Source organism: Canis lupus, chromosome 10 (assembly GCF_011100685.1).
Source record: "Canis lupus familiaris isolate Mischka breed German Shepherd chromosome 10, alternate assembly UU_Cfam_GSD_1.0, whole genome shotgun sequence".
NCBI lineage: Eukaryota > Metazoa > Chordata > Mammalia > Carnivora > Canidae > Canis > Canis lupus.
This window is the reverse complement of record NC_049231.1, coordinates 31,614,877-31,641,730: the sequence shown is the minus strand read 5'-3', so window position 1 is coordinate 31,641,730 and position 26,854 is coordinate 31,614,877. Positions and strand designations below refer to the sequence as shown.

General features: G+C 42.0%; 1 protein-coding gene and 2 long non-coding RNA genes across 6 annotated transcripts in view; 2 read left to right on the top strand and 1 right to left on the bottom strand.

Moving 5' to 3' along the window:
* The window catches only part of LOC102154205, a 31,783-nt gene extending 15,316 nt beyond the window's left edge, over positions 1-16,467 (top strand). Inside the window, exons 5-6 of one of the 2 annotated variants that reach the window (XR_005365660.1) lie at positions 15,410-15,482; positions 15,677-16,467. This is a non-coding gene — a long non-coding RNA (uncharacterized LOC102154205). The remainder of the gene's footprint in view (positions 1-15,409; positions 15,483-15,676) is intronic. The other variant, XR_005365659.1, reaches the window with a different exon arrangement.
* SYN3 (synapsin III) overlaps positions 1-26,854 on the bottom strand; it is a 453,900-nt gene that overhangs the window by 343,991 nt on the left and 83,055 nt on the right. For all 3 annotated transcript variants that reach the window (XM_038550747.1, XM_038550748.1, XM_038550749.1), the window contains one exon: positions 24,521-24,612. In XM_038550747.1, coding sequence (XP_038406675.1) covers positions 24,521-24,612 — 92 coding nt within the window. The remainder of the gene's footprint in view (positions 1-24,520; positions 24,613-26,854) is intronic.
* The window catches only part of LOC102154248, a 65,667-nt gene continuing 60,054 nt past the window's right edge, over positions 21,242-26,854 (top strand). The window contains exon 1 of the long non-coding RNA XR_005365658.1: positions 21,242-21,408. This is a non-coding gene — a long non-coding RNA (uncharacterized LOC102154248). The remainder of the gene's footprint in view (positions 21,409-26,854) is intronic.

Genomic DNA, 26,854 nt, shown 5'->3' with positions numbered 1-26,854 from the left:
GACTTGGCTCTGGGCCAGGCATTCAAGGAGGCAATGAAGTTTACCTGTATGTAGTGCTTCTGAGCACCATGACAGCCTTTATGTCTCTTTATCCTTGGAACAATCCTGTATTGCAAGCAGGACTTATTCCCTGGGTTTAAAGATGGGTAATAGCAGAAAGTTTGTTTGCAATTACAAAGCATTACAGGAACTAGATACCTGCTGGCCAAACTTATTTCCTTTTCCACCTGGGCACCAAGCTGGACTACTTTTCCCAACAGCCCTTGTGGTTGGGGGCAGCCATGTGGCTGAGTTCAGGCCTCTGGAAGGAATGAAATGCTAGTGAGAATGATGCATGGACCTAGATCTTTCCATAGAGTCTGCTTCCTTCTCTTTCTCATCAGCTAGCAGATGCAGACAGCCTGCAGAGGATTCTGAGGACCTAGGGAGGATGGAGCCACAAGATGAGAGGGGCCCACCTGGGCACCTGAGTAAACTGACAAAGTTCTGCCACATGGAACTCTTGAGTGAGAAATGGGCTTCTTTTGCATCAGGCCACCTAGCTTGTTTTCCCACAACAATTAGCCTACTCTGATACACAATAAGACCAGGACATGTGTTTTAGAGGCCTTTCGCCTTTACATCTAATAGTTTTCCACCCTCTTCCAAATAAACAAAGAACCCTTTATGTTTGTAGGGTCTTTGGATTTTACAAAGCATTTGGGCAAGTGATGGGTCAGTCCCTTCTTCCACACCACTAACCACTGGGCTGTGACTCTCATCTACTATGGGAGGGTGTCTGGGCTAGCCACAGCTCTGGTACCCATTATATAGTAACAGGTACCCTTCTCAACCAGTTGTGGGAGAAAATTAAGCCCTTAATCCAAAGGCATCCTTGTATGTGATGAGTTAACTTCTCTCCTATCCATCTGCAAGGGTACGAGTTATGTACCATGCCTGGGAGAACTGTGAAAACAGACACTCTCATAGTTTTCTATGTTCTGTGATTCAGAGGAGGATCCCCCAATTGCAAGCCACTTCCCTTCTCTGAGTTTTGGTTTTCTCATCTGTAACCCCACAGGGTGGAATCAGATGAACTTGAGAGTTTCTTGTCAGCTATAACTTGCTATAATCTCATTCAAAAAAGCAATTATTTTGGTTCCAGGATGGGTCATTTTTCCACATTATTTCATTTAGTCACAAAATGAAAAGGAATAAGATTTTTTTGGGGAAAAATAAAAGAGCAATTGGAATTCTTCACTGTTAGTTGCTTTTCACAAAAAGTTAGTATTCAATATGCTTTAGGTGGGTGGCAAGCCGATGTAGAATATTCTGTTAGCTTGTGACTTCATTGAGCCTACAACCTAGTTGGGAAGACAACTACTACATGTACAAAACTAAGAAACATCCTAGAGAGTGAGGCATGGAGTCTAGATGGTCAGTTAGCAGAGGGAAAACCTCCACTTTATCTCCCCTGACCTGCCTCCAATTACTGATTCTCTATGCGCGCAATTAAATTCCAGGCACTTGCTGCATCCCAGACACTAGTGAGGTGCTTTGTCTTCATACTTCATTTCACACTCATAGGAGCTCTGCTAAGGGGACAAGAATGTCCTTGTGCAAAGAAGAGTGATACAAGAGGCACATGGATATTAATTCACTAATCCAAAGCCCCCACTCAGGTAATGTGAAGCAGGTCTGTATGGCTGCAGAACCCGCATGCCTTCCCCTTTGCCCCTGCTCCACTCTAGGCACAGCTCTGCCCAACTCTTTTTTTTTTTTTTTTTCTGCCCAACTCTTCTAGCTGTTCTCACTTTCCCAGCTCTTGAAGGAGAGATACTGGCATCCTGCCCTTTGACAGTCAAGAATAACAGTCAGATTGCTGGGGAAAGCTCAGCTTGCAGGGTGCCCCTGGCTGAGAGGTCCCATATTCAGCAGAGGTGTGCAGCAGGGCAGGCATCAACAGAGTCCTCAACACACTAGCTGACAAGTCTCTGAGACAATTCAGCCAGAGGTTTGCACAGCTGGAGGCCTTGGGGACAGGCTTGGGAGCAGCTGAAATGAACTGACCCCATCTGGAAGCAGAGCCTCCTCCAGGGACAAGGAGGGAGGAAAGGAGACAGGAAGTGGCTGATCTGCCTGTTCTCAGGAAGCTGCAAGGCCTGAGAGAAGCCATTCCCTGGAAACTGAAGATCTGGAGTTTCTCAACGTGTGCTCCTGGGACCCCCTGCATCACATGCACCTGGCATGTTGGAAAAGGAGATTCTCAGGCCACAACATAATGAATCTAAATCCTCGGGAGGGGAGAACAGGAATCTGCATGTTAGAATAGCTCATTAGACAGTTGTGACGCTCACCAAGGTTTAACAAGTGAAAACCCCACTTCTCTGAAATAATTACACCCAGTTCTTCCTTAGTAGCACTACTCATTTCTGCCATTTTGCCCATCAGTGATCCTTAAACGTAGGGAAAAAATAATCAAAAGGTTAATATCTCTTGTGCTCACCACCTGCCCATATTCTTCTAAACACTAGATGGATCAACTCATTTAAAATCCGCACTGCATCCCTATAGTATAGGCACTACCATTAGCTTCATATTACATATAAAGAAATTGAGGCATAGAGAGGCTAAGAAACTTTTAAAAGTCACACAGTAAGTGGCTGATCCAAATACTGACCCAGGCCATCTGGCTCCCAAACTGGAGCTCTTAATCCCAGTGACACACACACACTGCAGGGAGGTTCCATTTATGGAAAACCCACTGGGTGCTGGATTCTCTGCCCAGGCACTTCAGGCATTAAACAGACTTTCACTGAATGTCCTCTATGTGCCAGTAACTGTTCTAAGTAAGCTCTGGCCAGCCCAGGACTAGGATGAGGTAAGTGAAGCATTCAACTTGGGCATAAAACTTGTGGGAGAGGTGCCCTAAAATTCAGTAATCAAGATAAATAATATTTAAATGGAATATTTAAAGAAACCAAATCATCAATCTATGGTCTATGGGTTGGCCACCTGTTTTTGTAAATAAATTTTTATTAGAGGGCAATAATATAAAAGCAAAACACTCAAAAAACGCATGCCCTAATGGAGCTCACAATAACAAATGATATCACCCTTAGCACAATGGCCCCAAAAGGGAGGTATTAATACCATTACTGTTTCACATACACTAATCTCCCTCTGGGTGGCTAACGATTATGAAGGCTGACAATATGCCAGACACTGTTTTTATAAGTACCTTACAAATATTATTTTATTTCTCACAACCTCATTGTTGTCAGAAATCATCCCCATTTTACATATGGTAAAACTAAAGCACAAATTATAAAGCACAAGTTTTATAATTTGTCCAAGGTCAACACAACCAGTAAAAGGCAGAGCTAAAATCTGAACCCAGGCAGCCACACTCCAAAGGCCATACTCTTTTAACCAGAGAAGTATGTAAGTATGTAAACTACAACCCATAGGCCAAATCTGGCCAAATCCAGTCCACCACCTGTTTTTATAAATAAAGTTTAATTGGCACACAACCATACTCATCCATTTACGCATTATGTAGGTCTACTTTCATGCCACAATGATAAAGTGTAGTGGTAGTGACAGAGACCATATAAGCTGCAAAGCTGAAAATAATTGCTATCTGGCCCTTAATAGATGAAGTTTGATAAGCCCAACCCTCAACCACTGTAGAATACCCTGTGATCAGCACAGAAGCTCAGAGAGTGAAGTTAAGGGAACAGAGATGGATTAGGCACTCAGGTGTGTCTCTGAAGACTATTACTTTTCAACTCTCCCTGGCTACAGACTCCTCGATGAATGCCAATACTTTCTTGTTTCCCAGAGTTTGGCACAATGCCTGGCCCAGGGAAGGTCCTCCATAAATGTTCACTGAATGAATGAATGCTCAAGCCTTAGCATATCATATTGTGATGAAGTCTAGAGGAACGATTAGATGGACCCTAACTGGGAATGTCTAACCTTTCTGTCATATCCATTACAACCCAAGACTCACAGGGTCTTGTTGCTATGGTAACCTGCCCTGATAGCCTAAGTTGATGGGAAGGCTTAAAGTGTTCTAAGGACGCCTTAATTATCTGTACCCAGTATGCTGTCCATCCCAGATTAGATAAACTCAATGGTCTTCATCTAAATCCAATGGTTAAACACTCTACCTAAGTTGTTTTGCCCTTGACACTAGAGGGCAGGATCCTAGCCTTAGGACCTAGTCTCAATCAAGAATGGAGATTTGAGAGTTGGGAGAAACCTGGTTAAATCCTAGCTCCTTCTCACCCATCAGCTATGTGACCTTGAATGAGTTCCTTCACCTCTCTGAACCTCAGCCTCCTAACCTATGCCATACAGTTTACCACAGGGGGAGAGGATCTATGCACAGCTAGCAAGCACAGGCCACTGAACAGGCCTCAGCGGATGGCTGCAACTCTTTGTTATGATGGAGACAGTTTAGGAGAGCTGTCTGCTGAAAGACCCCAAATCCATTATGCATGTTTTATCTTTGTGCTCCCAGGGTCTTGAATAAACAATGTCTTCATCCAGTTTTTTAAAAGACACTAATTCCGCCTCAGAATAACCACCCCCTCCCACCCCAGCTGAAATTTGGCCGGCTCTATGCCTGGCTGCTGGCCTGAATTTCCAAACACTGTTGGTTTAGCATTTCTCAAATGTATCCCATTAACACTATGAACCTGTCAGCCCTCCCTCCTCTCTGCGCTCAGGTCTGACCTGCACAGCGAGAGATGGAGCCAGCAGTGTGAAGTCAGCCTCATGGACTTGCCTTTGAGAAACAGGGTGGTGCCAGGGTCAGACTGCCTGGGACTGGGAGCACCTGTCAGCATTCACATGAGAGGGTGCACCCAGGTCAGACACAGACATAGGCAGTGTGCTCAGAAACTGAGAGGAAGTGTGTTGGAATGAGGGGCTCTGGGAAATGTGAGCAAAATACATTCTCCAGGTTGCACTTGAGGAAAAAAACAAGACCCTGAAAGAAGCTTAGCAAAAAACAAGACCCTGAAAGACGCTTAGCAAAAAGCCACTGCTCTGGGAATCAAGAAGTAGCTCTGTCCTGGCATGGTCTTCAACTCACTCGCTGCATATCTTTGAGCAAGGTACCTCCCCTCTCTATGGCATATTTACTTAAAAATGAATGGGTTAAGGTGGGCCATGTGTTTTTAAACTCTTGCTCGGCAGCAGAGCTCTTTTTAAAACAAATTTTCACTTGGAATTTTAATATATAAATGAAATTGGAACTGATTCTCTGGATAAAGATGGTTGAGTGTGAAGGGGGGAGAGGGAATCCTGCCCACTCAGCTCTCAGACCCAACAATTTGAAAGAGACCAGGAGGTACCTCTGTGGAATGGGGTTCAAGAACCACATGACATGACAGCTGATCTACAGAATCTCATGCCCTGGCAGCCTCTGACCCTGGTAGCTGTCACTGCCATTGCTGATAAAAGCAATAACTTTTATTTACTGAAAACTTTCTTTGTGCCAGGGGCTGGAATTCACTTCCACGTGCATTACTTTGAGAGTTAAGAGAGAGCCATGATTTAGATCCCAGCTTCACCAATTTAGCAGCTGTGTGACCTTGGGCAAGTTGGTTAATCTCTCTATGCTTCAGATTCTTCATCTGGAAAATAGGTTGTTCAGAGGACTAAAGAAATTAATCTCTATAGTGCCTATAACAGCAGCAGGATGTAGTTAGCCATTTTTATCATGACTGCATAAATTATATATTTAATCGTTGTAAGCATAAGTCTGTTTCACAGGTGAGGGAACTGAGGCATGGAGAGGGGAAGTGAGTGACCCTAAGTCACACAGCTCATAAATGACAGAAGGAGGACCTGAATCCAAGTTTGCTCAACTGCACAGACTGTGGTCTTAACACAAACTGCTTTGCTATTGACCCTGAAGGTCAGAGTCTTAGTCATAATAATCTGCATAAGGAATTCTAAGCCTAGGTGGAAGGGAAGTTAATGATTACTACAGTAATTTATGCCCATATGAATTTTGGTATCACAGGTCCAGAGTCTGGGCATATTAGTGAATGAAGGTCGCAAGCAGAGACTGGGAGATGTGTGGTTGCCAGAGCCCAAGTCTATCTGACAGGGTTTTTTTTCTCCACGCCACATTCACCAGCCTTTCCTACTGACATAGACATCTTTGTGTAAATCAGAAAAAGGCCAGAAGTACAGGTGAACAGAGAGAAGAGGCAGACCCTCCAAGGGTACCACGTGCCTTTGAGCAGTGCACAAGCCGCACAATCTTACACAATGACCCTTACTTTTCTCGCCTTAGTATTTGGTACAGAGAAGCACAGGGAGAGCATAAATTTGGCTGGATGAGAGACAAAGGATGGTCTCAGACTTGCCCTGATGCATGTAGTAGCCCTGGATGAGAGGAGGGACCATGCAGCCAGGCTGTGCAGTCAGGAAGCTCTGGGTAATCCCAAGCGCCCAAAGCAAAGGCAAGCCACACAGTCACTTTATCTCTTTATGTTTTTTTCTCTCAGCATGGAGGGTGGTAATAAAAGATGGCTGTATAGCTCTCTCTGGGGAGCTGAATGGAAGCCAAACCGTCATATGGTGAACAAATGCTCCAATTGCCCAACTGCAGAGCTGCTGTTGCATGTTATTAAAATGGCAACAACCTCTCCCCTGACCTCTGACCCAAGGAAATGGGTAGTCACCAGCCCACCCACCCAGAGAGCCCCTGTGCCCTGCCACCAACAGAGGCTCAAGCACTGGCTCCAGCATTAAGAAAAGGCAGGGGGGGTGGTATCGTTTTAAGAACATAATCTTTACATTCAGCCAGAGCTGGATTCAAAAGCCAACCCCACCCCTTGTGAGTTGTTGGACATTCGGTAAGATACTGAACCCTTCTGAGCCTCAATTTCCCAAGCTTATCATACTGATCATACAGGGAGGATGTAAGAATTAGATATAACAAATGCAAAGTGCCCAGCATAGTGCCCGAGACATAGTAAGAGCTTAAAATAGCTCCACAGATAGGTCCTTTCACGTAATGAAGACTGGCTGCAAGCCCACTGAGGACCAGGTGTAGTGAATATCATATAGGAGGGTTTAAGTGGTTTCTCTAGAGGAGTGACACTTGACCGGAGACCTGAAAGCAGAGCAGAAATTTTCTAGGTGAAATAGGGAGGAAACAACTTTCCAGGCAGAGGGAACAGAATTTGTGAAGACCAGTGATTGGAAAAAAATGGATTGAAGACCTGAGGAAAAGCTGGTGACACTGAGGAGGCAGCCAGGGGTGGGGTGGGCAGGGACTAGAGCACATAGCCTCATGAAAGGATTTTGACTGACGTAGTGACATCATCAAACCAGAGTATTAAAAGGTTGATTCTAAAGAGGGTACACAGGGACGACCGGGTGGCTCAGTGGTTGAGCGTCTGCCTTCGGCTCAGGGCGTGATCCCAGGGTCCTGGGATCAAGTCCTGTATCAGATTCCCCACAGGGAGCCTGCTTCTCCCTGTGCCTGTGTCTCTGCCTCTCTCTGTGTCTCTCATGAATAAATAAATTAAATATTTTAAAAAGTAAAAATAAAAAAATAAAAAGGATACACATTGCATGATCTTAACTATACAATATCCTGCAAAAGGCAAAACTACGGGGGCACTTGGCGAGATGAGCACTGGGTTATGCTATATGTTGGCAAATTGAACTCCAATAAAAAAATTTTTTTTAAAAAAGGCAAAATTATAGAGACAATAAAAAGATCAGTGGCTGGCAGGGGTTGGGTGGGGGGAGGAATGAATAGGAAGAGCACATGGGATTTTTAGGGCAGTGAAACTGTTTTATAGGATACATGGTAGATATACGCCATGATACATTTATCAAAATCCACACAATGTGCAACAAGGAGAGTAAACTCTACTGTAAACTAGGACTTTGGATGATTATGACATGTCAGTGTAAGTTCAAATGTAACACTCTGGTGGTGGATGTTGATAGTGGCAGGGGCTGCGCACCTGTGGTATTTGGGAAATCTTCTGTACCTTCTGCTGAATTCTGCTGTAAGCCTAAAACCTCTCTATAAAAGTAAAGCCTAGGGGCACCTGGGTGGCTCAGTGGTTGAGCGTTTGCCTTTGTCTCGGGACATGATCCTGGAGTCCCAGGATCAAGTTCCACATTGGGCTCCCCTCAAGGAGTTTGCTTCTCCCTCTGCCTGTGTCTCTGCCTCTCTCTATGTGTCTCTCATGAATAAATAAATAAAAATCTTAATAAAAAAGTTAAAAATTAAAGTCTATTAGTTAGAAAGGAAGGAAGGAAGGATGGAAAGAAGGAAAGAAAGAAAAAAAAAAAAAAGGAAAACTTACCCTGGCTGCTATGTACAGAATAGACTGGAGTGGGCAGGGAGAATGGGGAGGACCAGTTAGGTTTTTTGTTTTTTTGCTGAGCTCCTTAGACAAGTCACATAAGCTCTGAGGGCTTCAATTTCTTCATCTGTGATATGGGGACAAGCATATAAAGTGACACAGTGTACTGGAAAAACCTTGCAGAAAGCCTGGCACAAGACAGGCATTCAGTTCACACTAGCCTAATGTGAAAGAATGAGTATGACAATGTAAAGAATCGGAAAGTGTGTCAGGACACAAAAGCTCTTTATGTGGTGGTAGTGGACATCCTGCGATGGTAAAACACAGGTAGCTTCACAGCAGGTAAACACATCTCACCATTTATTAGCAGAGGCAAAAGTATTTATCAGAGTGCTGCCCCAGTGCTAAAGCTGTTTCATGCTTTGGGGAAAATCAGTGGCAATAACTGTAAGATTTGTTGAGAGCTAACTCTGTGGCAGGTACTGTTTTAAGTGTTTTATGTGAATAAGCCCATTTCATTTCCTCAACCAGGCCTTGCACTAAGCACTGTAATTATCTTTGTTTTGTATCCAGGGAAACTGAGTCACAGAACAATTCATCAGCCTGCACAGTGTAAGTGACATAGTGGGCTTAAAAGATTGAAAGATACAAACTTGAGTTAACTGGGGAAATAGGCTGTGCCAGCACAGAATGGTTATAAGATGGCACCAAACAGACCAGCCACAATCAATGATTACATCATGTGGGAAGCAGTATGGTTTAGCTGTTAAGAGCAGGCATTAGAATTAGCCTGCCTGGGTTTAAATCCTGGCTCTTCCACTTTCTGTGTGACCTTGGGCAAGCTTTTCAGCTATTCTTTGACTCAGTTTTCACATCTGTAATAGGGGGATCACAACAGGACATATCATATCATGAGTTGTGTTGAGGATTAAATGAAATGATAAGTTACGGGGCACCTGGGTGGCTCAGTTGGTTAAGCGTCTGCCTTCGGCTCAGGTCATGATCTCAAGGTCCTAGGATCGAGCCCCGAGTCAGGCTCCCTGCTCAGTGGGGAGTCTGCTTCTCAGTTTGCCTCTGCCCTTCGCCGTTCGTGCTCTCTCTCTCGCTCTCTCTGTTCTTGCTCTCTCAAATAAATAAATAAAATCTTTAAAAAAAATAAATGATAAGATGGATGTAACTCACTAGCTTATTATATGGAGAATAGTAAGAGATCAATATATGTTTCAGAACAAAGAAGGACAATAAGAATTTCTGAAAGCATAAGCCTGAGGCTTCAAACAAAGGGTAGGACTCAAGCCCAATGGTTATCACGTACAATGCTAGGTGCCAGCTAGCTGCAATGATGAAAGCAACATGTCTACCCTTGAGGACCTCTCAGCCTGGTGACAGGGAAGTGGGCTTAAACAAAGAAAATAAAACAAAAGGAGGAATATAAGAATCAGTCACTCATTCAACCAAAATAGTGCCAGCCACTATTATAAGCACTAGGGATATAGTGACTTGTAAAACAGGTGAGATTCGTATACTCAAAGAGCTTATATTTTCATGCTGGAGACAGATAAGGAACACTTTTGTAGGGGCCTTGCAGACCATGGTTAGGACTGTGAATTTCACTCTAAGAAGGATGGGAAATCTTTGGCAGATTTTAAACATGGGCTTGGTATCTGATTAAATTTTGGAAGAATCACTTTGGTTGCTGTTTGGAGTATGGATTGAAGGGGAATTAATGTGTCCTCAGACTCTCCACTGCTGTTTTCATCAAGAGATGGGGTCTCCTTAAATCTAGTTTTCCCCTGTGCCTGTCTCTGGCCACTAGAACATGGCAGCAGTAATGTTGTGTACCTTCTAACTCTGCCTTGAAGACACTGACACCTTCCACCCCTCTTGTAACCTGACCTCTTGAAAACCAGCTGCCATATGAGAAGTCTGACTCTCCTGAGACTGCACTCCTATGAGGAAGTGGATTAGCCATGTGGAGAAAGAGGGGTCAGTCAGGTGGAGGGACACTGAGGTACCAAGCCTGAGTATGAAGCCTACTTGGGCCTTCCAGCCCAGCCAAGCCACAAGCTGCATGCAAGCCCAACCAACACTGCTTGCAGCAGAAGTACTGCCTGACCAAGTCCAGATTCCTGACCCATAGATTGCAAGCAAATAAAAATGGTTGTGGCTTTAAGCTGCCACTACGTTATGGGGAAGTTTGTTATATAGCAATTGAGACGTGGGTGATGGCAGAAGCAAGGAGACCGGTGAGGAGGGTACTGCAGAAATCCATGAGACAGAGAAAGGTGAGTTGGCCTATGGTAGGAATGTCCCAGAAAAAAACTGCCCATCTTAATATAACATCTGATGTTTATATATGACTTTATAGTCTATCAAATATGACCATATATATGACCTCCTTTGATTCTATCAATTGTCCTTCATTTACAAATGAGGAAACAAGCTCAGAGAGGAAATAATTATTGCTCTAAAGCCCTACAGGCAGTAAGTGCTAGAGACAGACTTTGAACATACAACATCTCAGCAAGTTCAAATTTGTTTAGTATATGTCACTAAAATTTTCACTTATTTTAAAACTACATAAAATAAAATCATGTAGCATCCTGTGTTGCAGCTGTCTGCCTCCTGCTCCTTTCCATTTGGCTGGTTGTACAATGGTTCTTAAAGTGGGGTCCAAGGAACTGGTATTGGAATCTAGTAGAGAAAGCTCGACAAAATGCACATTCCTGGGCCCTGCCCAGGAATCAGGCTTTCTGCTAATGGGGCCTGAGCATCTGCATTTTAATAAGCAGGGCAGAAGTTTCCCAAATTCATCACCTTCACAGGAAATTGGAAAGTCATTGAATTGGTGGATCTACACACCCTGAGGAAGCAGGTGGACTTGCTTAAATGCAGAGAGAGAGTCTGAAAACAGTTCAGCAGAATAAATGATCACTGCATGCATGTTGTGGGGTTCTTCTCACTCTACCATGTTGCCTGGGGTGGGGAGGGGGACCTAGATCGTCTCCTCCTCTCCCTCCCTCCTTCTACCAGGCTTATCCTGAGAAGCCAGGAAGGAGAGAGTGTGCAAGACAAGTGATGGGGTGGCAGGGCGAGGAAGGGGCAGAGTGCGCATTTGGAGAGTGGACACTGGTGGCAGACCTACCCTGTTTTAGTCCCTCCAAGTAGGCATTATTTCCATTTCACAATTGAAAAACCTGGAAATCAGGAGGTGGGGTTCCTCATGCAGCCATACAAAGAGCAAGTGGGGAGTCAAGATTGGAACCCAAGACCACCACCTGACTCTGACCCTAAGGTTTTCCCCTAAGGTAGCAGAATTGTATGATAACAAAATCACAGTACTGTGGACCCTGCTCCTCTACTCATTAGCTGTGTGGCCTCCAACTAGGCATTCCCCTTCTTGCAAAGTGTCCATTTCTTTCAAAAGCAGATGAAATTACCTGCCACTGAGAAGTACCGGGTACCCAGTAGCCTTTCAGTAAAAAGTAATTGCTTAGGAATGAGAAAAGGCCAGGACACCGAAACCAAAAGGGTGAAGTGACCATCAGGGCAATTTCTTTTCTTTTTCTTTTTTCTTTCTTTCTTTCTTTCTTTTTTTTTTTTTTTTTGAGACAGAGAGAATGAGAGCAAGTGTGGGGGAGGGGCAGAGAGAGCGGGGAGAGAGAATCCCAAGCAGGCTCTGCCTTCAGTGCGGAGTTAATGCGCAGCTCAGTCTCGCAGCTCAGTCTCACGACCCAGACAGCATGATCTCAGCCACAATCAAGAGTCGGAGCCACCCAAGCACCCCATGTGCAGCTTCTTCCACAGTAAACTGTTAGGCTGGGAGTGGGTCCCCCAAGGGAACATGAAATGGGACCCAGCACCAGAGCCATTCCCAGGAGGGGCTATAGCATGTGGGAAGGTGCAGAAGATTGCGTGGTCTTGCAGGCCTCTCCCACCCCCAATTTCTGTGATTCTGGGAATCAGGAGCCACACTGTTTTTCTCTGTCAGAGTGCTGCTCCTTCTCCTGGGGGAGTTGGCAGATCTGCCGCTGGCCCGTTGGCTGGAGACGCATGGGCAGCAGAGCCTGGCATTTCTTTACAGACTCTCACTGTCTCTTTCTTATGCAGCTTTCTTCCCTGTTCCCACGCCCCACCTCTGCAAGTCCCCAGGGATCCTGCTTTCTCCTGCAGTGGTGAGGGCAAAGGCCCTGGGTGAAGAGATAGATCGGAGCCTTCCCCCTCCAAGGCTGCTGGGGACCTCAATGATTCATTGTCTCTGGCCTCCCAGACCCCAACCCCTCCCAGGGAGAGGAGGAGGTGGGCGGTGTGCTGGTCAGCAAGTCCGCGCCCAGTGCAAGCTACTGCTTTACTTTGCAAAGTTGTGGGATTCTTATTCATTCGAAGAGTCGGCTGGTCCTGAATGCTTTCAGCAAAGATTTAGGCACTTTGCCAGGCACTGGGGGTACAATTCAGAAAAAGAGTCCTTAACCTGATCCTCAAGGAAGGTCCAGTCCAGTGGGAGACAGGGGAATTAATAATGATCAGTTGAAGGCTGGTTCATTCCTTTACTTACTGAACAAATAGTTATTGAGAACCTTATTATATGTGATAGGCAGTGTTCTAGGGCCTGAGAATACAGTAATAACAAAACAAAGTCCCTGCCTACAGTCTTCTGTCCTAGAAAATAATACAATAAAATCTATTACATCTTATTTATATTATGTTAGCTATCTATTGTCTAGCTAGCTGGCCACCTACCAATCATCTATAATTTCAAGCAGGAATAAATGCTTAAAGAAAAAAGTGTTCAGTTAGGCCTCGAGAGCAGAGATAATATATAGTCTGGCAAGTCTCTCTGAGGAGGCAGGATTTGATCAGGAATTTGAAAGAAAGTGAGAAGGTGGGGCATGGTAATATTTGCAGAAGTGTTTCAGGATGAAGAAAGCAAGTGTAAAGACTGCACTAGGCCCTGCTCTATCTACTTCATACAAATCACTACTTCATACAAATCACTCAAGTGGAGTAAGGACCACTTCTTCCCTCTTTACAGACTGGGAAACCAAGAGCTAGAAAGGTGCAGAGGTCCAGGGCCCTGAGGCTTGTGGAAGGTGGGCTTTGGACCCACCCCAGGCAGCTATCCCTCACCTTCACCCATGTGCATGTCTGCCACCAAGAGAGAGGGAAACTCCTCCCACTCCATAGGGCTCACTCTGCTCACTTCATTTCAATTTCTATTTAAGTCACTTTCCCAGCTCACACTTCCTCAAATAGCAGTCCCTCTCTAGGTCTTCTTTTGCTTCAACTACTTCTCATGACCTGCCATTAGAATGCATATTTGTTTATTTGTTTGTTTTCCACTTTCTGCAATTTAGATCTCAGCTCCACAAAGGCTATTGCCTATTTTGTTCACTGTGGTATCCTCTGTGCCCGGCACATCTTTAATGAATAAATGAAAGGAAAGCAGGGAATGCTCAGTGGGTCTGTAACCATTTAGGAGAGCTAAAGGGAGAACTTTTCCAAACAGGCACAGGGACTGAGGTGGGAGCAGATCCTTCACTCTTCATAATACTTGCTGGTGTGTACTTGAGAGAGAGAGAGAGAGAGAGAGAGAGAATGAGCAGTGGGGAAGGGGAGAGAGAGAAGCAGATTCCCTGATGAGCAGAAAGCCTGATGAGGGACTTCAGATCTCAGAACCCAGAAATCATGACCTGAGGTGAAGGCAAATGCTTAACTGACTGAGCCACCCAGGTGCCCAATGGAATTTTAAATTCTAGGTTCATGAGGGTCAGAAGACTCTAGGCAATTATGTGTGAAATAAAGAGTAAAGGAACATTGTTTCACAATGTGCTCTGATAGGGTGTTTGAGAGTTCCCAGGACAGAGACAGGGAAGTTGAGAGCTCATCAGGAGCTAATGTGATAGGTGGTTTGAACAAATCACCCTCTTCCCAACCTTCCTAGCTACTGTTTGCCCATCTGTAAAATGAGGACACAAAGAAAAGGGAAGAGAGACTCTTCTAACTCTGGACTTCTAAGACTGAATAAAATATCCTCTCCTGTGGGACAGGTTGACACATCTGTCTTGCCCCAAGCATCTTCCCTGGAAACGGTTAAGACTAGGGTGGGTACCAGGGGGAATATCGGAGTCTTTGATGCCTTTCCTCAAGGTCTTGTGTTACTTATGCTTTCTGGCTCCTCTCTTCAACCCTCTCTGAGGTCTGACCTTCTAATGAGCGGATGCACATTATCAGCCACTGTGGTTTGAACGGGTGCCTGTAATTTAGTGTTGCCTAATGCTGGAAACTGAGAGCAGGGCTTGTGTAATTAGGCTGGGGCCTCATTAACGTCTGCCTCCTTGGGTATTTTTCATTCCTGATTTCTCCTGTCCTGCATTTTGAATCCCATCTGTCTGTATAGGCACGGCTGCCCTTTGTTATCACTCCACTGTGGAGCCAGTCTTGAATTTGGGCCCAGAACAGCCACGGCCATCACAAAGCATGAATCTTAACATGCCCTGGGATGGCCCCTGCTCTGCCTTCTAAATAGAATTTTGCAACTTTACTGAGAACCTGGATGTCTGGGTTGCTCTTAAGCACCTCGGGCTGCCTGGCAGCGCACCCTAGTTTGGGAATTTGACAGAAACCAGAGTAAGGGACTCTATCATTTTAATTGCTATAATTACTGATGATTTAACCAACTTGTATGCAATACTTTGCTATTTATAAAACATTACTAGAATCTGACCTTGAACAGAGACTTGGTCTGCTTTGTTCAGTGGTGACTTCCTAAGAGAGTCTCTTTTTGAGCCTCCTACCCTCATGCTGTGGGGCATCTGTGGAAGGCATCAATCCCGCTCACCAGTCTCTGCTTCTCTTTGGCCGAACTGAGGCCCCAGCAGGAGCCTGGAGGGCAGGGGAGGGAAGGGTGGTGGTGTTTCTTTCTCATGCCCACCCTGCTTCAGTACCATGACTCTGGAGGTGGCCATGTTCCTCCGCCACTGCTGGTTCAAGTGCGGGACTCTCCTGCTTAAGTCTAGGTGAAACCTACTAGATTAAATCTATTAATTCTATTTCCTCTCCTGCCCTTTCATCCCTAGGGATGATAATTGCTTCCTGCTGTTGTTACATTCTGGATGCATCACGTTTCCTTAGCCCCACACACTACTCTCTGTAAGTGGTTCCTTCGTTACAATATTTATATAAACCATTTGTGGGTGAATTCTGTTTTCTGCTTAGCTCCCATCTGATACAATGCTCAATATCTGGAATAAAGCTTGCAACCTAGCAAGCCCTTGATAAATATTTATGGAACAAATGAGTAAACTTTTCACCAAAACTATGTAAAATATGATTACCTTTTACAGATAAAGAAATGAAGGCTCAGAGAAGTGGATTCTCAGATCTGAGCAACACATTTCTGACGGAGAGCAACACACACATCCTATACCCAGGATGAGCTTACACCACACTCAATGTCTGGAGAAATCTCTGAGTCCTGCTGCTTCCTGTATAGACTCAAGAGTCCACACATGCCAGTCTGGGGTAGGCTTGACAGGGCCAGAGGCCATGGAATGGACGTGGGTACAGTGAGGAAGAGAATAACAGAGTCTCAGGACATAAAGACACTTGGAAATTCACTTGGCATTGAATCAGAAATCACGGTTCAAATCCAAGTGCTGCCTCTTCCTCTGCCCCAGCTTTATCGTGGTGTGACTGACCAATAAAAACTGCATATATTTAAGGTGTAAAACATGTTTTGATATATGTATATGTTACGAAATGATTACCACAACCAAGCTAATATTCTCCTCACCTGACATAGTTTACCACTTTCCCTCCTAAGAGCACTTGAAATCTGCTCACTCAGCAAATTTCAAGTATACGTTATTATCAACTAGTCACTATGCTCTACATTGTCCCCAGAACTTATTCATCTTATAACTGTGTGTACCCTTTAACCAATGTCTTCCCATTCCCCAAAATCTGCCAGCCCCTAATAACTACTATTCTATTATTTGTTGCTATTGGGTTTAGCTTTCTCAGAATCCACATACAAGTGAAATCATGTGTATTTCCCTGGTGTGTCTGAATTCACTTAGCATAATGTCTTCCAGGTTTATCTATGTTGTTGCAAATGGCAGGTTTCCTATTTTTTTTTAAGGCTGAATAATATTCTATTGTATATATACCACGTTGTCTTTACTCATTTATCCACTGATAAATATGTAGGTTGTTTTCACATCTTGGCTACTGTGAATAATGCTGCAATAAACGTGGGAGTGTAAATATCGCTTCAAAATATTTTCTTTTCTTTGAATATATACCCAGAAGTGGGATTGCTGATCCATATGATAACTCTATTTTTAATTTTTTTATTAAAAATTTAACCTCCATACTGTTTTCCATGGTGGCTGCACCAATTTGCATTCCCACCAATAGTGCATGAGGGTTCCCTTTTTCCTACATCCTCACCCACACTTGCTACCCTTTGCCATTTTTGTTAATAGTCATGTTAACAGGTGTGCTATGGTATCTCACTGTAGTTTTGATTTGCATTTCCCTGATGAGTGATGTTGAGCATCTTTTCATGTGCCAGTTGACCATTTGTATGTTTTCTTTAGAAAAACGTCTACTAATGAACAAGGGGTTGTGGAAGGGGAGGTGGGCGGGGGGTTGGGGTGACTGGGTGATGGGCACTGAGGGGGGCACTTAGTGGGATGAGCGCTGGGTGTTATGCTATATGTTGGCAAATTGAACTCCAATAAAAAAAATTAAATTAAAAAAAAAAAGAAAAATGTCAACTCCGGTCCTTTGTCCATTTAAAAAATTTGGATATTTGGTCTTTTGCTCTGCAGTTGTATCGGTTCCTTATATATTTGGGATATTAACCCCTTTACCAGACAGGTGATTTGCAAATATTTTCCCCATTCTGAATGTTGTCTTTTCATGTTGTTGATTGCTTCCTTTACTGTGCAGATTTTTTTTTTTTTTTAGTTTTACTTCTGTTATTTTTTTTTCTAGTTTCATGCAATTGTGGTCTAAAAAGATACTTGATATTATTTCAATTTTCTTAAATTTGCTAAAATTTATTTTCTAACTTACATAATCTATCCTGGAGAATGTTTCTTGTGCATTTGAGAAGAATATATATTTTGTTGCAATTGCATGCAGTGCTGTGTCCTTCTGTTAGGTCTATCTGATCTAAAGTGTAATTCAAGTCCAATGTTATCTTACTGATTTTCTGTCTCAGTGATGTAACTTAAGGGTACTGAAGTTCTCTACTATTATTGTACTGCTGTTTATTTTTTTTTGTACTGCTGTTTATTTCTTCCTTCAGACTTGTTAATATTTGCTTTTTATATTTAGATGTTCTGATGTTGGGTGCATAGATAATAATACATTTGCTATATCCTCTTGATGATCTGACTCCTTTATCATTATATAATGTCCATTGTTGTCTCTTGTTACAGTTTTTGACATAAAGCCTATTTTGTTTAATATAGGTATAGTGACACTTCTGTTGGTTTTCATTAGCATGGAATATCCTTTTCCATCCCCTTACTTTCAGCCTATGTATATCTTTAAAATAAGTGTTTTTAAACTTTCCTATAGGCAGCGTATTGCAGGATCTTGGGGGTTTTTTGTTTTTGTTTTTGTTTTTTAATTCATTCAGTCACTCTGTGTCTTTTGCAGAATTTAATCCATTTACTTTTAAAGTCGTTATTAATAGGTAAGGACTTACTATTGCCATTTTGTTAATTGTTTTCTGGCTGGTTTGTAGTTCTTTTGTTCTTTTCTTCTTCTCTTGCTGTGTTCCTTTATGGCTGAACATTTTCTATAGTGGTATGTTTTGAATTTTTCTTTTTTCTGTTTTGTGTATCTCCTATAAGTTTTTGCTTTATGGTTACCATGGAGCTTACATAAAACATCTTATAGTTAATAACAGTCTATTTTAAGCCATAACTACTTAACTTTGATCATATACAGATTCTTTTGTACTTCTCTCTTCCTACATTTTATGTTTTTGAGGTTGCAATTCACATCTTTTTATATTGTATATTCATTAACAAATTAGTATAGCTATAGTTTTTTAAATAGTCATTTAAAAGACACGAAACTTTTTAAAAAAAAAAAAGACGAAATATTATATGAGCATTAAAAGTGACTTACACACTAGTATTACATTATTAGAATATTCTGCATCTGACCAAATACTTAAACTTTATCGATGAATTTTATTCTTTCATATGTTTCATGTTTATCTAAGGACACTAATTAGTGTCCTTTCATTTCAGTAAATTCCTACCGACTAAAAGTCAGGTGCATGAATCTTCTCAATATTTTCCTACCAGATGGCTGTGGTACTTTTGCACAACACTCATAAGGAGGAACATACTGCCTCTTTAAGCAGCTCTATGAAGCAGTCTCCCCCGTGCTGAAGAGGTGGGTCCAGTGAAGTGGTGCCCCACAGGGGCTCTGAGGTCAAACTGCCTAGGTCTAAATACTAGCTTTGCCACTTACCGGCTGGAGACCTTGATTCCATTACCCAACTCACTGGTGCTTCAGCCTTCTTATCTAGAAAATGTGGATTATAATAGTACATACCTTATAGAGTTGCTGAAAGGATGAAATGAGTCAATACATGTTAAGTGCTTGGAACAGTGCCTTGCACGTAGGAAATGCTATAAAGTGTTTGTTAAATAAAAATTCATGAATTTTGTATGTGTAATTCAAGCTGGCTTAATCAAAAAGGGATATTTTTTGGCTAAGGTTTGGAGATGAATCTGGATCCAGGGCCTTCAATAACATCATCGGGTCATTCACTCTCTGTCCCTCCCTTGGCTATACTTTCCTTTGCCTTGGCTTCAACCCTAGCAAAACCTCAAGGGAAAAAAGAGATGGCCACCAGCAGCTCGAGGTATCCGTCCCACCAGCTCAGCAGCCCCAGCAGAATGCACTTGTGTCTCCCACTCAAGGGTTCCAGTAAAAGCCTCACAATGGATCCTCATTGGCTTGTCTTAGATCCCATTACAATATTCTGATTCAGTCTGACACCAAATGACATCAGCTCTAGACACCACACAGACTGTATACTGGGAAGGGGTCACCCATATGAAAAATCTAGATGTTGTGCCTCAGAGTAGAAAGGATGGATGCTGGAGAAAACCAGCTGTGGTCTGCTCTACCATCCATTCTGGTCAACTTTTCTGAAGGCACTTCTTATAAGCATGACTTCAGAAAATGTAGGCCTTGCTCATACTGCACATTTGAAAGTGATTAAAGTCATTTTCAGTGCAACACCTAAGTCTCTTTGAAAGCGTATATTGCAAGTCAAGAACTCTGCTCAACGTTCCTACTTTGGTAGACCACAGCTGGGCTTGAAACAGTACTATGTGGCAGAGGAAGATTCCTACTGACTCCGTCCCTTCCTGCAGGATACATCGTGAGTTGGGCTGGAGCTACCTGGTTTGTATGCACATTCTCTCAGGTCTGTGAACTTGTGGCTTGCCAAAACAAGCTGTCCATCTGACTGTAAGCACCATCCTGGACTTGGACAGAATAAATCTCAACAGCTGCATGGACCCTGAACCCAGTGCTTTGGCTATATTGGCACTGCCCTCACAGCTCTGGTTACTCAAGGTATGGTCTTCTACCAACACTAGCAGCCTCTGGGAGCTTGCCCATACCCTTGCTGCTCAAGCTGAGGCTTCAGGTCTGACAGCATTAGCTTCACTTGGGAGCCTGTAGGTAATTCAGGATCTCAGGTGCTATTATTCGAAGACCTAATGAATGGAAATATGCATTTTAACAAGGTCTTTAGGGAGTTGACAGGCACTTAAAATTTGGAAAGCACTACTGTATTAGTTTTCTAGGGCCACCTAAGCAATGTACCACAGACTGGATGGCTTAAAACAATAGGAAAGTGTTCTCTCACAATTTTGGAGGCTAAAATTCTGAAATATAGGTGTCAGCAGAATTGGTTTCTTCTGAGGGCTGAGAGGGAATTTGTTCCATGTCTGTCCCTCCCTCAGGGTGACTGATAGCAATCATTGGCTTTCCTTGGCTTGTAGATACATCACTTCACTCTGTTTTCATCATCACATGGCACTTTTCCCTGTCTCTGTGTCAGGCAGCACACGTAGCCCCAGCTGACCCAGACCCAGTGCAGGGCCGATGTGAGAGCTTTCTGGGGAGGTTCTCCATCGGCCTACACACTGGAAACACCTAGGGAGTGTAAAAACTACAGATTCCCAAATCCACCTTCAGAGATTCTGGCGAAACTGGTTTAGCATATTGCCTGGCCATCAGAATTTTAAAACACTTCCTAGATAATTCTAATCTGTAGCCAAATTTGAGGTCTAATAGGATGGACATTCTTGTTTCTATATATTACAAAATAAGACAATTCAGTTCCTTTCCCAGATAGAGTGGGGCATAAGCACAGATAAATTTGATAATTTCTGAAGTATAATTTGAGGCATTTGTTTGGTGCTCATAAATTTAAAATTAGTCTCTTTCTTATCTTTATGATAATGCATTACTTCCTTTGCCCTAGTAATGTTTTTCAATCTCTTTTTCCCCCCTGATATTAGTACAGCTACATCACCTAGCTTTCTTTTCAGTTAAATGGTATATATATATATTTTTTTTCCATCCTTTAACTTTCAAAATTTTATATTCCTATGTTTTAGATAAATATCTTGAATAGAATATAGCTGGATTTTTAAAAACCTACTGTGAAAATTCTGATGCAGATGCCCTATAAATTACAGCATTCAGTCCTTTTATACTTAATGCAATTAATGATATATACTCCTGATAGCAAATAGTTTAACTTACAGGATACTTTCTGAAGGTTGTAGTTCTCACAAGTGACCATGAGAGGGCGACTCCAGTGGACTCAGACATTTATAGCCTTGAAGGGACAGAAGAAACCAGGCATTTTCTCTCTCCACCACTGCTTCCAAGGGTGTGCCTTCCCTACAATGTTTGGGCATCCTCTGACCATGGGAAGAATAAGGATGTGTGCTTGAGGACAGAAGTGTGGTGAACTGGGGAACAAAAGAGCAGCCCAGTGGTCATGCCCATCCATGGGGTAAGTGTAGCTGAAGGTATTCATTGGGTTATGAGCAGAAGCTATTGACCAACTTGTATAGAAAATTTTCAGTACTTTATAACCAGCACTGCTGTACAGGCCATTTATATCAGTCTGCTTATATATCTGGATTTAAATCTACCGCCTTATTTTATTTGTAATACACATTCTATGTTGGTTTTTCTTGCCTTTCATGTCTTCTTTTACTATTTCTTCTTTTCCCTCTCTTATAGCTTTTTTTTTTTAAAAAAAAAATGCTTTATGTATTTATTTGAGAGAGAGCAAGAGCAGGGTGGCGGAAAGGAGCAGAAGAGAGGAACAAGCAGACTCCACGCTGAGCACAGAGCTCAATGCAGAGCCCAATACCAAGGTCCTGAAATCATGACCTGAGCTAAAATCAAGAGTTGGAGAATTAACTGACTGAGCCACCCAGGTGCCCCTCCCTCCCTTATAGCTTTTAAGTTTTACTGCATTCTTTTTTTTTTTTTTTACATAATTACCCCAGTATAACTACCTCATTCATCTCTGACTTTTCAAAGCCTATTATTAATCAATATGTTTACTTACCTCCTTGACAATACAATGGCCTCAGAGCACCTTAATTCTATTTTCTCCCAGTCCCTACTATCTTACTGTCATGTATTTTAATTCTTCACATATTTTTTAAATCTATAAGACATTATAGATTATTATTATAGATATTATTTGAAGACAATATTTATTAATATTTACCACCTTCTTTGTTGTACATATCTTTTTGCAGCTCTATATTATTCCAGAATCATTTTCTTTTTGCCTAAAGCATGTTCTTTAAACTCTTCCCTTAGTGAGGGTATTCTCTGTCTAAATGTTTTCATTTTGCCTTTATTCATAAAAAATGTTTCCCTGAAGATGAAATTAGAGCTTGGCAATTATTTTCTTTTGGCATCTTGAAGATGTCATTCTACCACTGCTGCCTGGGAGCTTTCAGTCTGTTACTCCAATAAAGAATCTGCCTTTTTCTCTCTGGCTGTTTTTAAGATGCTTTTTCTTCATCTTTCTGTACTTACACTATTGCGTGTTGGTGTATAATTCTTTTTATTGATCCTGCTTGAAATTTGCTGAGCTTCTGGTTTTGGTGGTTTGGTAACTTTCTGAAAGATTCTCAAACATCAATTTTTAAGATATTGCCTCTGCTCCATCTCATTTTGAGATTGTTTAAATGTAAGATTTTCTCAAAAGATCTGATCAACTCTCCTGCATTTCTCATCTTTTTCTCTCTGTGCTTCATTAGATTTCTTCAGCTCAACTTTTACTTCATTATCACCTTTTCAATGGTGTGTAATATGCTGCTAAACACAACACATCCAACAATTTTGATTATTATAGTTTTCAAGTCTAGAAGTTGTATTTGTTTTTTTAAAAAAAATGGTTGTGTCACTTTTTATTACTATTGTTTTCTATTTCTAGAAGATATCTTCAAATCTGATTTTTTTCAAGTTAATTATTATTTTTTTAAAGAACTGCTATCTGATAAGTCCAGTACCTTACATCTTTCAGGGTCTCTTTCTGTTGTCTATTGTTTCTGTTTCTTCTCATTCGTGGTGTCTGTGCCTGGTTGTCTTTGGCTTTATGCTAGCTATTCTAAAAAAAATTTATCAAGCCTAGGATGAAAGTACCTTCCTCTACATACAATTTGCTTTTATGTCTGGCATGTTTGGGATCACCATAAACCAAGTTTAAGGCTGCCTAGAAGTTCAATCAAACTGCAATTTAAACTGCAATTACTTGTGAGGACTCATGTACTTAGAATTCTCATTTATCTTGAAGATGTGGTCCTTTGGGGTTTCAGCTTATTGTGGGGGGGCTATCATTACTTTCCCCACCTTGTGTGGCCTTGGACATTGACCTCTGTCTCCCTTGTTCCTGCTAGGCTATCAAAATCAATTTTCAAATTTGCTAGACTTCGCAAATGCTCTCAAGAAAAAGGTAACTTTTGTACTTATTCATCTTTCTGGGTTTCCTTTTCCTCATTATTCTCTTCTTGGTAATTCCTTAATGTCTTGCCAACTCTTTGAAGACTTTCAAGATGATCATTATTTAAAACCAGTTTTTTAAGTTGTTTTCAGTGGCAAGGTTGGTCCAAATAATCTAGCCCATCATTATTAGAAATAGCCAAATAACGTCTTTCTTGGCACATGGTAGTCTCTCAGTAAATGATGGCTGAATTAGTTGAATTATCATAATTTTCCAAACATGCTCTCTTTTTTTGCCTGTCTGCATTTACAAAGACTGTTTCCTACCCTTATGATGCAGAGAATGCCCATATTCTACCACTGACAAGGCTCAAAACCAATGCCCCCTCTTCCTCAAAAGTTCTTCCTGTTTTCCTTACTTCCCCAAATCTGAATCCTATTTCTCCCCCAGCTAAATCCTCAGGAGACCTGGTCCGTATTATTCTGGTTAATATATTAATATTAGAAATATAGGTAGAAATATGTTAATAGGTAGAAGTATATAACACAACTCTATCTCTTCTGTGGATTTGTACTTTCTTGACTTTTCTGGGCTTCTGCAGAATTCCCTTACTCCTCTTCAAGCTCAGCATACATTATAAACAGATTCTTTGGAAAATGGTATATACAGTACTTTTAGGTTTGATGTCCTAGGAGGGGATTCTTCGAACATTTAGTCTGCCATATGCTGGAAGCAGGCTGTAGCTCATTCTAATAAACCCTTACATTTGTATAGCACTTTAGAATGAACAGGGCACCCTCACATACATGTCTCTTACTTGAGTGTTGCAATCGTCATGCTGCAGATGGGAATCTGAGGGTAATAGAGACTAAATAATATACCTGAAATAGCGTCACAAAGCCATAAATGCTCCAGTCTTTTCTCTGCAAGCTCAGGGCTCGTTCCAGCACACCACCATTGCTTCTCCATATTATTTGTGTGGCTAGTAATTCCAATCACAACGACACCTAAAACTCTTTGAAAGTAACACTCAGTATGTGAAAGTACATGTGGTGTGGGAGTCAGGTCAGAGGCAGCAGACAGAGGGGTTAGCTCTGTGAGGTACCCACACACATGCCTCTCAAATGAAGGTTTTCTATATCTCAGTCCTCCTTACCTCACAACCTTGGTCCCATTTCTCATGACTTGCATGTCCACCATACAGCCCCCAGTAACATAGGCAGCTAGGTTCAACTCTGAGAATTCAGCCTGAAGGAGAAAGCAAAACACAAAAGGATTCGTAAAAAAATAACGATGCTAAAAACTATTAACATTTATTGGGTACTTGTATGTGCCAAGTATACACTTATATCTCACCTGAATCTTAGGAAGTTGATAATGTTTTACTTCCCTTTCTGAAACATGAGGAATCCAAGGTGCACAAGCATGGTGCTATGTACAAGGTCACATAATAAAAGGCAAAGTTGGATTGAAACTCTTATGTCTCCGATTCACAGACCCATGCTATTAGCCACTACTAATTTCTACTTCCTTGAAAGTGGAAGAAGCAACTCCAGCTTCAGGACTACATGAGGCCAAAGGCTGTTCAATATAACATTTTCCCTAGATTTCTCCAGCTTCAGGTTATGCAGTAGTATGACATCACAGCTAGTGATTGCTTATCACTGTTAATGGAGTCCTCCTCATCATCTGCCCACTGCTACCTCTTTTGGTCATAGCCCCTCCCTCATCCACCTACATGGTTACAGTAGAAGCACCAGAGCTGTGCATTGAAATAGTTCTCAGCCCCTCAGTCACAGCTGATGGGGCTGGCACTTGACCCAGGGTGGAGGAATAAGGTGCCCTTGTATTAGAATTTAAAACTGCTGAGTGATTCACACAGTTTCTTTCTACAGGCTGTATTTAATATACAAAACCTGAGTATAACCAAAGACCATGTTTTCTGCTATCTGGATTGGGAAAGTACAGAAAAAAAGGAGGCAGAGGGGAAAATGTCACAGTCTCTAAGAGAGGGGCAGAGACAAGAGATGAGTAGTCTTGATGTTTATGTGCCAGCTATAATCTTGCCCTTAGGCTTTACTGCAATACATCTGTATCTTTATAAGTTCATCTTTTTGTTTTCCTATTCGTTTAAGCAAGATCTGCTGAATTTCTGTTGCTTGTGACCAAAGCCCTATGGAATACATCCCTTCTACCAGGTTATATACTCCCTGGGGACAGTGATTCCAGGTTATCATAACCATGTTTCCTAAGGTAGCCATAACAAAGTACCACCACTAGGTGGCTTAAACAGCAAAAATTTCTTTTCCCACACCTCTGGAGGCTAGAAGTCCAAAAACAATGTGTTGGTAGGGTTGCTTCCTTTTGAGGGCTGTGAGGGAAAAATCTGTTTCAAGTTTCTCTCTTTGGCTTGTAGATGGCCACTTTCTCCCTTTTCATTACATTGTCTTCTTCCTACACATGTCTCTGTATCCAAAGATCCCCTTTTTATAAGGACACTAGTCATACTGCATTAGGGTCCACTCTAATGACCTCGCTTAACTCTATAAAGATCCTATCTCCAAATAAGGTCACATTCTGAGGTATTGGGGCTTAGGATTTCAACATGTAAATTCTGTAGGGTGCAGACACTTCAACTTGTAACCCCATCCTAGAAAATGCATACTACCAAACTGTGCCTCTTACACAATAGATGCCAAAAGCTATTTCTCAGGATTAAATGAATATAAATAACTTCTCTTACATATGAAAAACTCACTATGCGTCAGATTCTGTCTTAAGCATTTTACATGTATGAATTAATTTAATCCTCATACTTGTCCAGATTGGGGAAAAAAAAAAAAGGTAAAGAGAGATTAAATAACTTGCAAAACCCAGGATTTAAACCCAGGCAGTCTGACTCCAGCCTATGCTTTTAACTGCTATACCCCACTACCCCACTGTTTAGCTGAATAAGGCACCGGGTGGATTACAACTGCGAATTTTAGGGACCTTAAAATAGCCCATTTTAAGAGAAAAGCAAGTTTATATTGAAGGAAAATATCATTTCACAGTGACTGAAATGTATCCCCTTGGAAACATTTAACAGAATTATGACCAAAGACCTAGTCATCTCCCCAGATGGCATTAAAGAAAACCCAGGACACTTACATCTCTTGCATTAATTAATAGCCTCATTATGTCGTGGCAAGGTGAAAAGCAATGAGCTCTGTTAATGAGTCCAGATTAGTAAATAGTGGTAATGACCTGTTTATTAAGTCTAAGGCCCTAAAAATTCAGTCCCATCATGTTTAAGATACTTCACTGGTGAGAATACAAAAAAGAATTAGCAATAAAAGTTGTTGCTTGACTGTGTGGAGAAAAGAAGTTAGAAGAAAGTTGCAACACAGAACATTTGGGCACCAAAAATTTGAAGAAAAGGAATAAATCAATCTTGAATGATAGAATCTCCAACTCCAAGGTGGCAAAGCCTCATGGGCTGTCTTGCTGC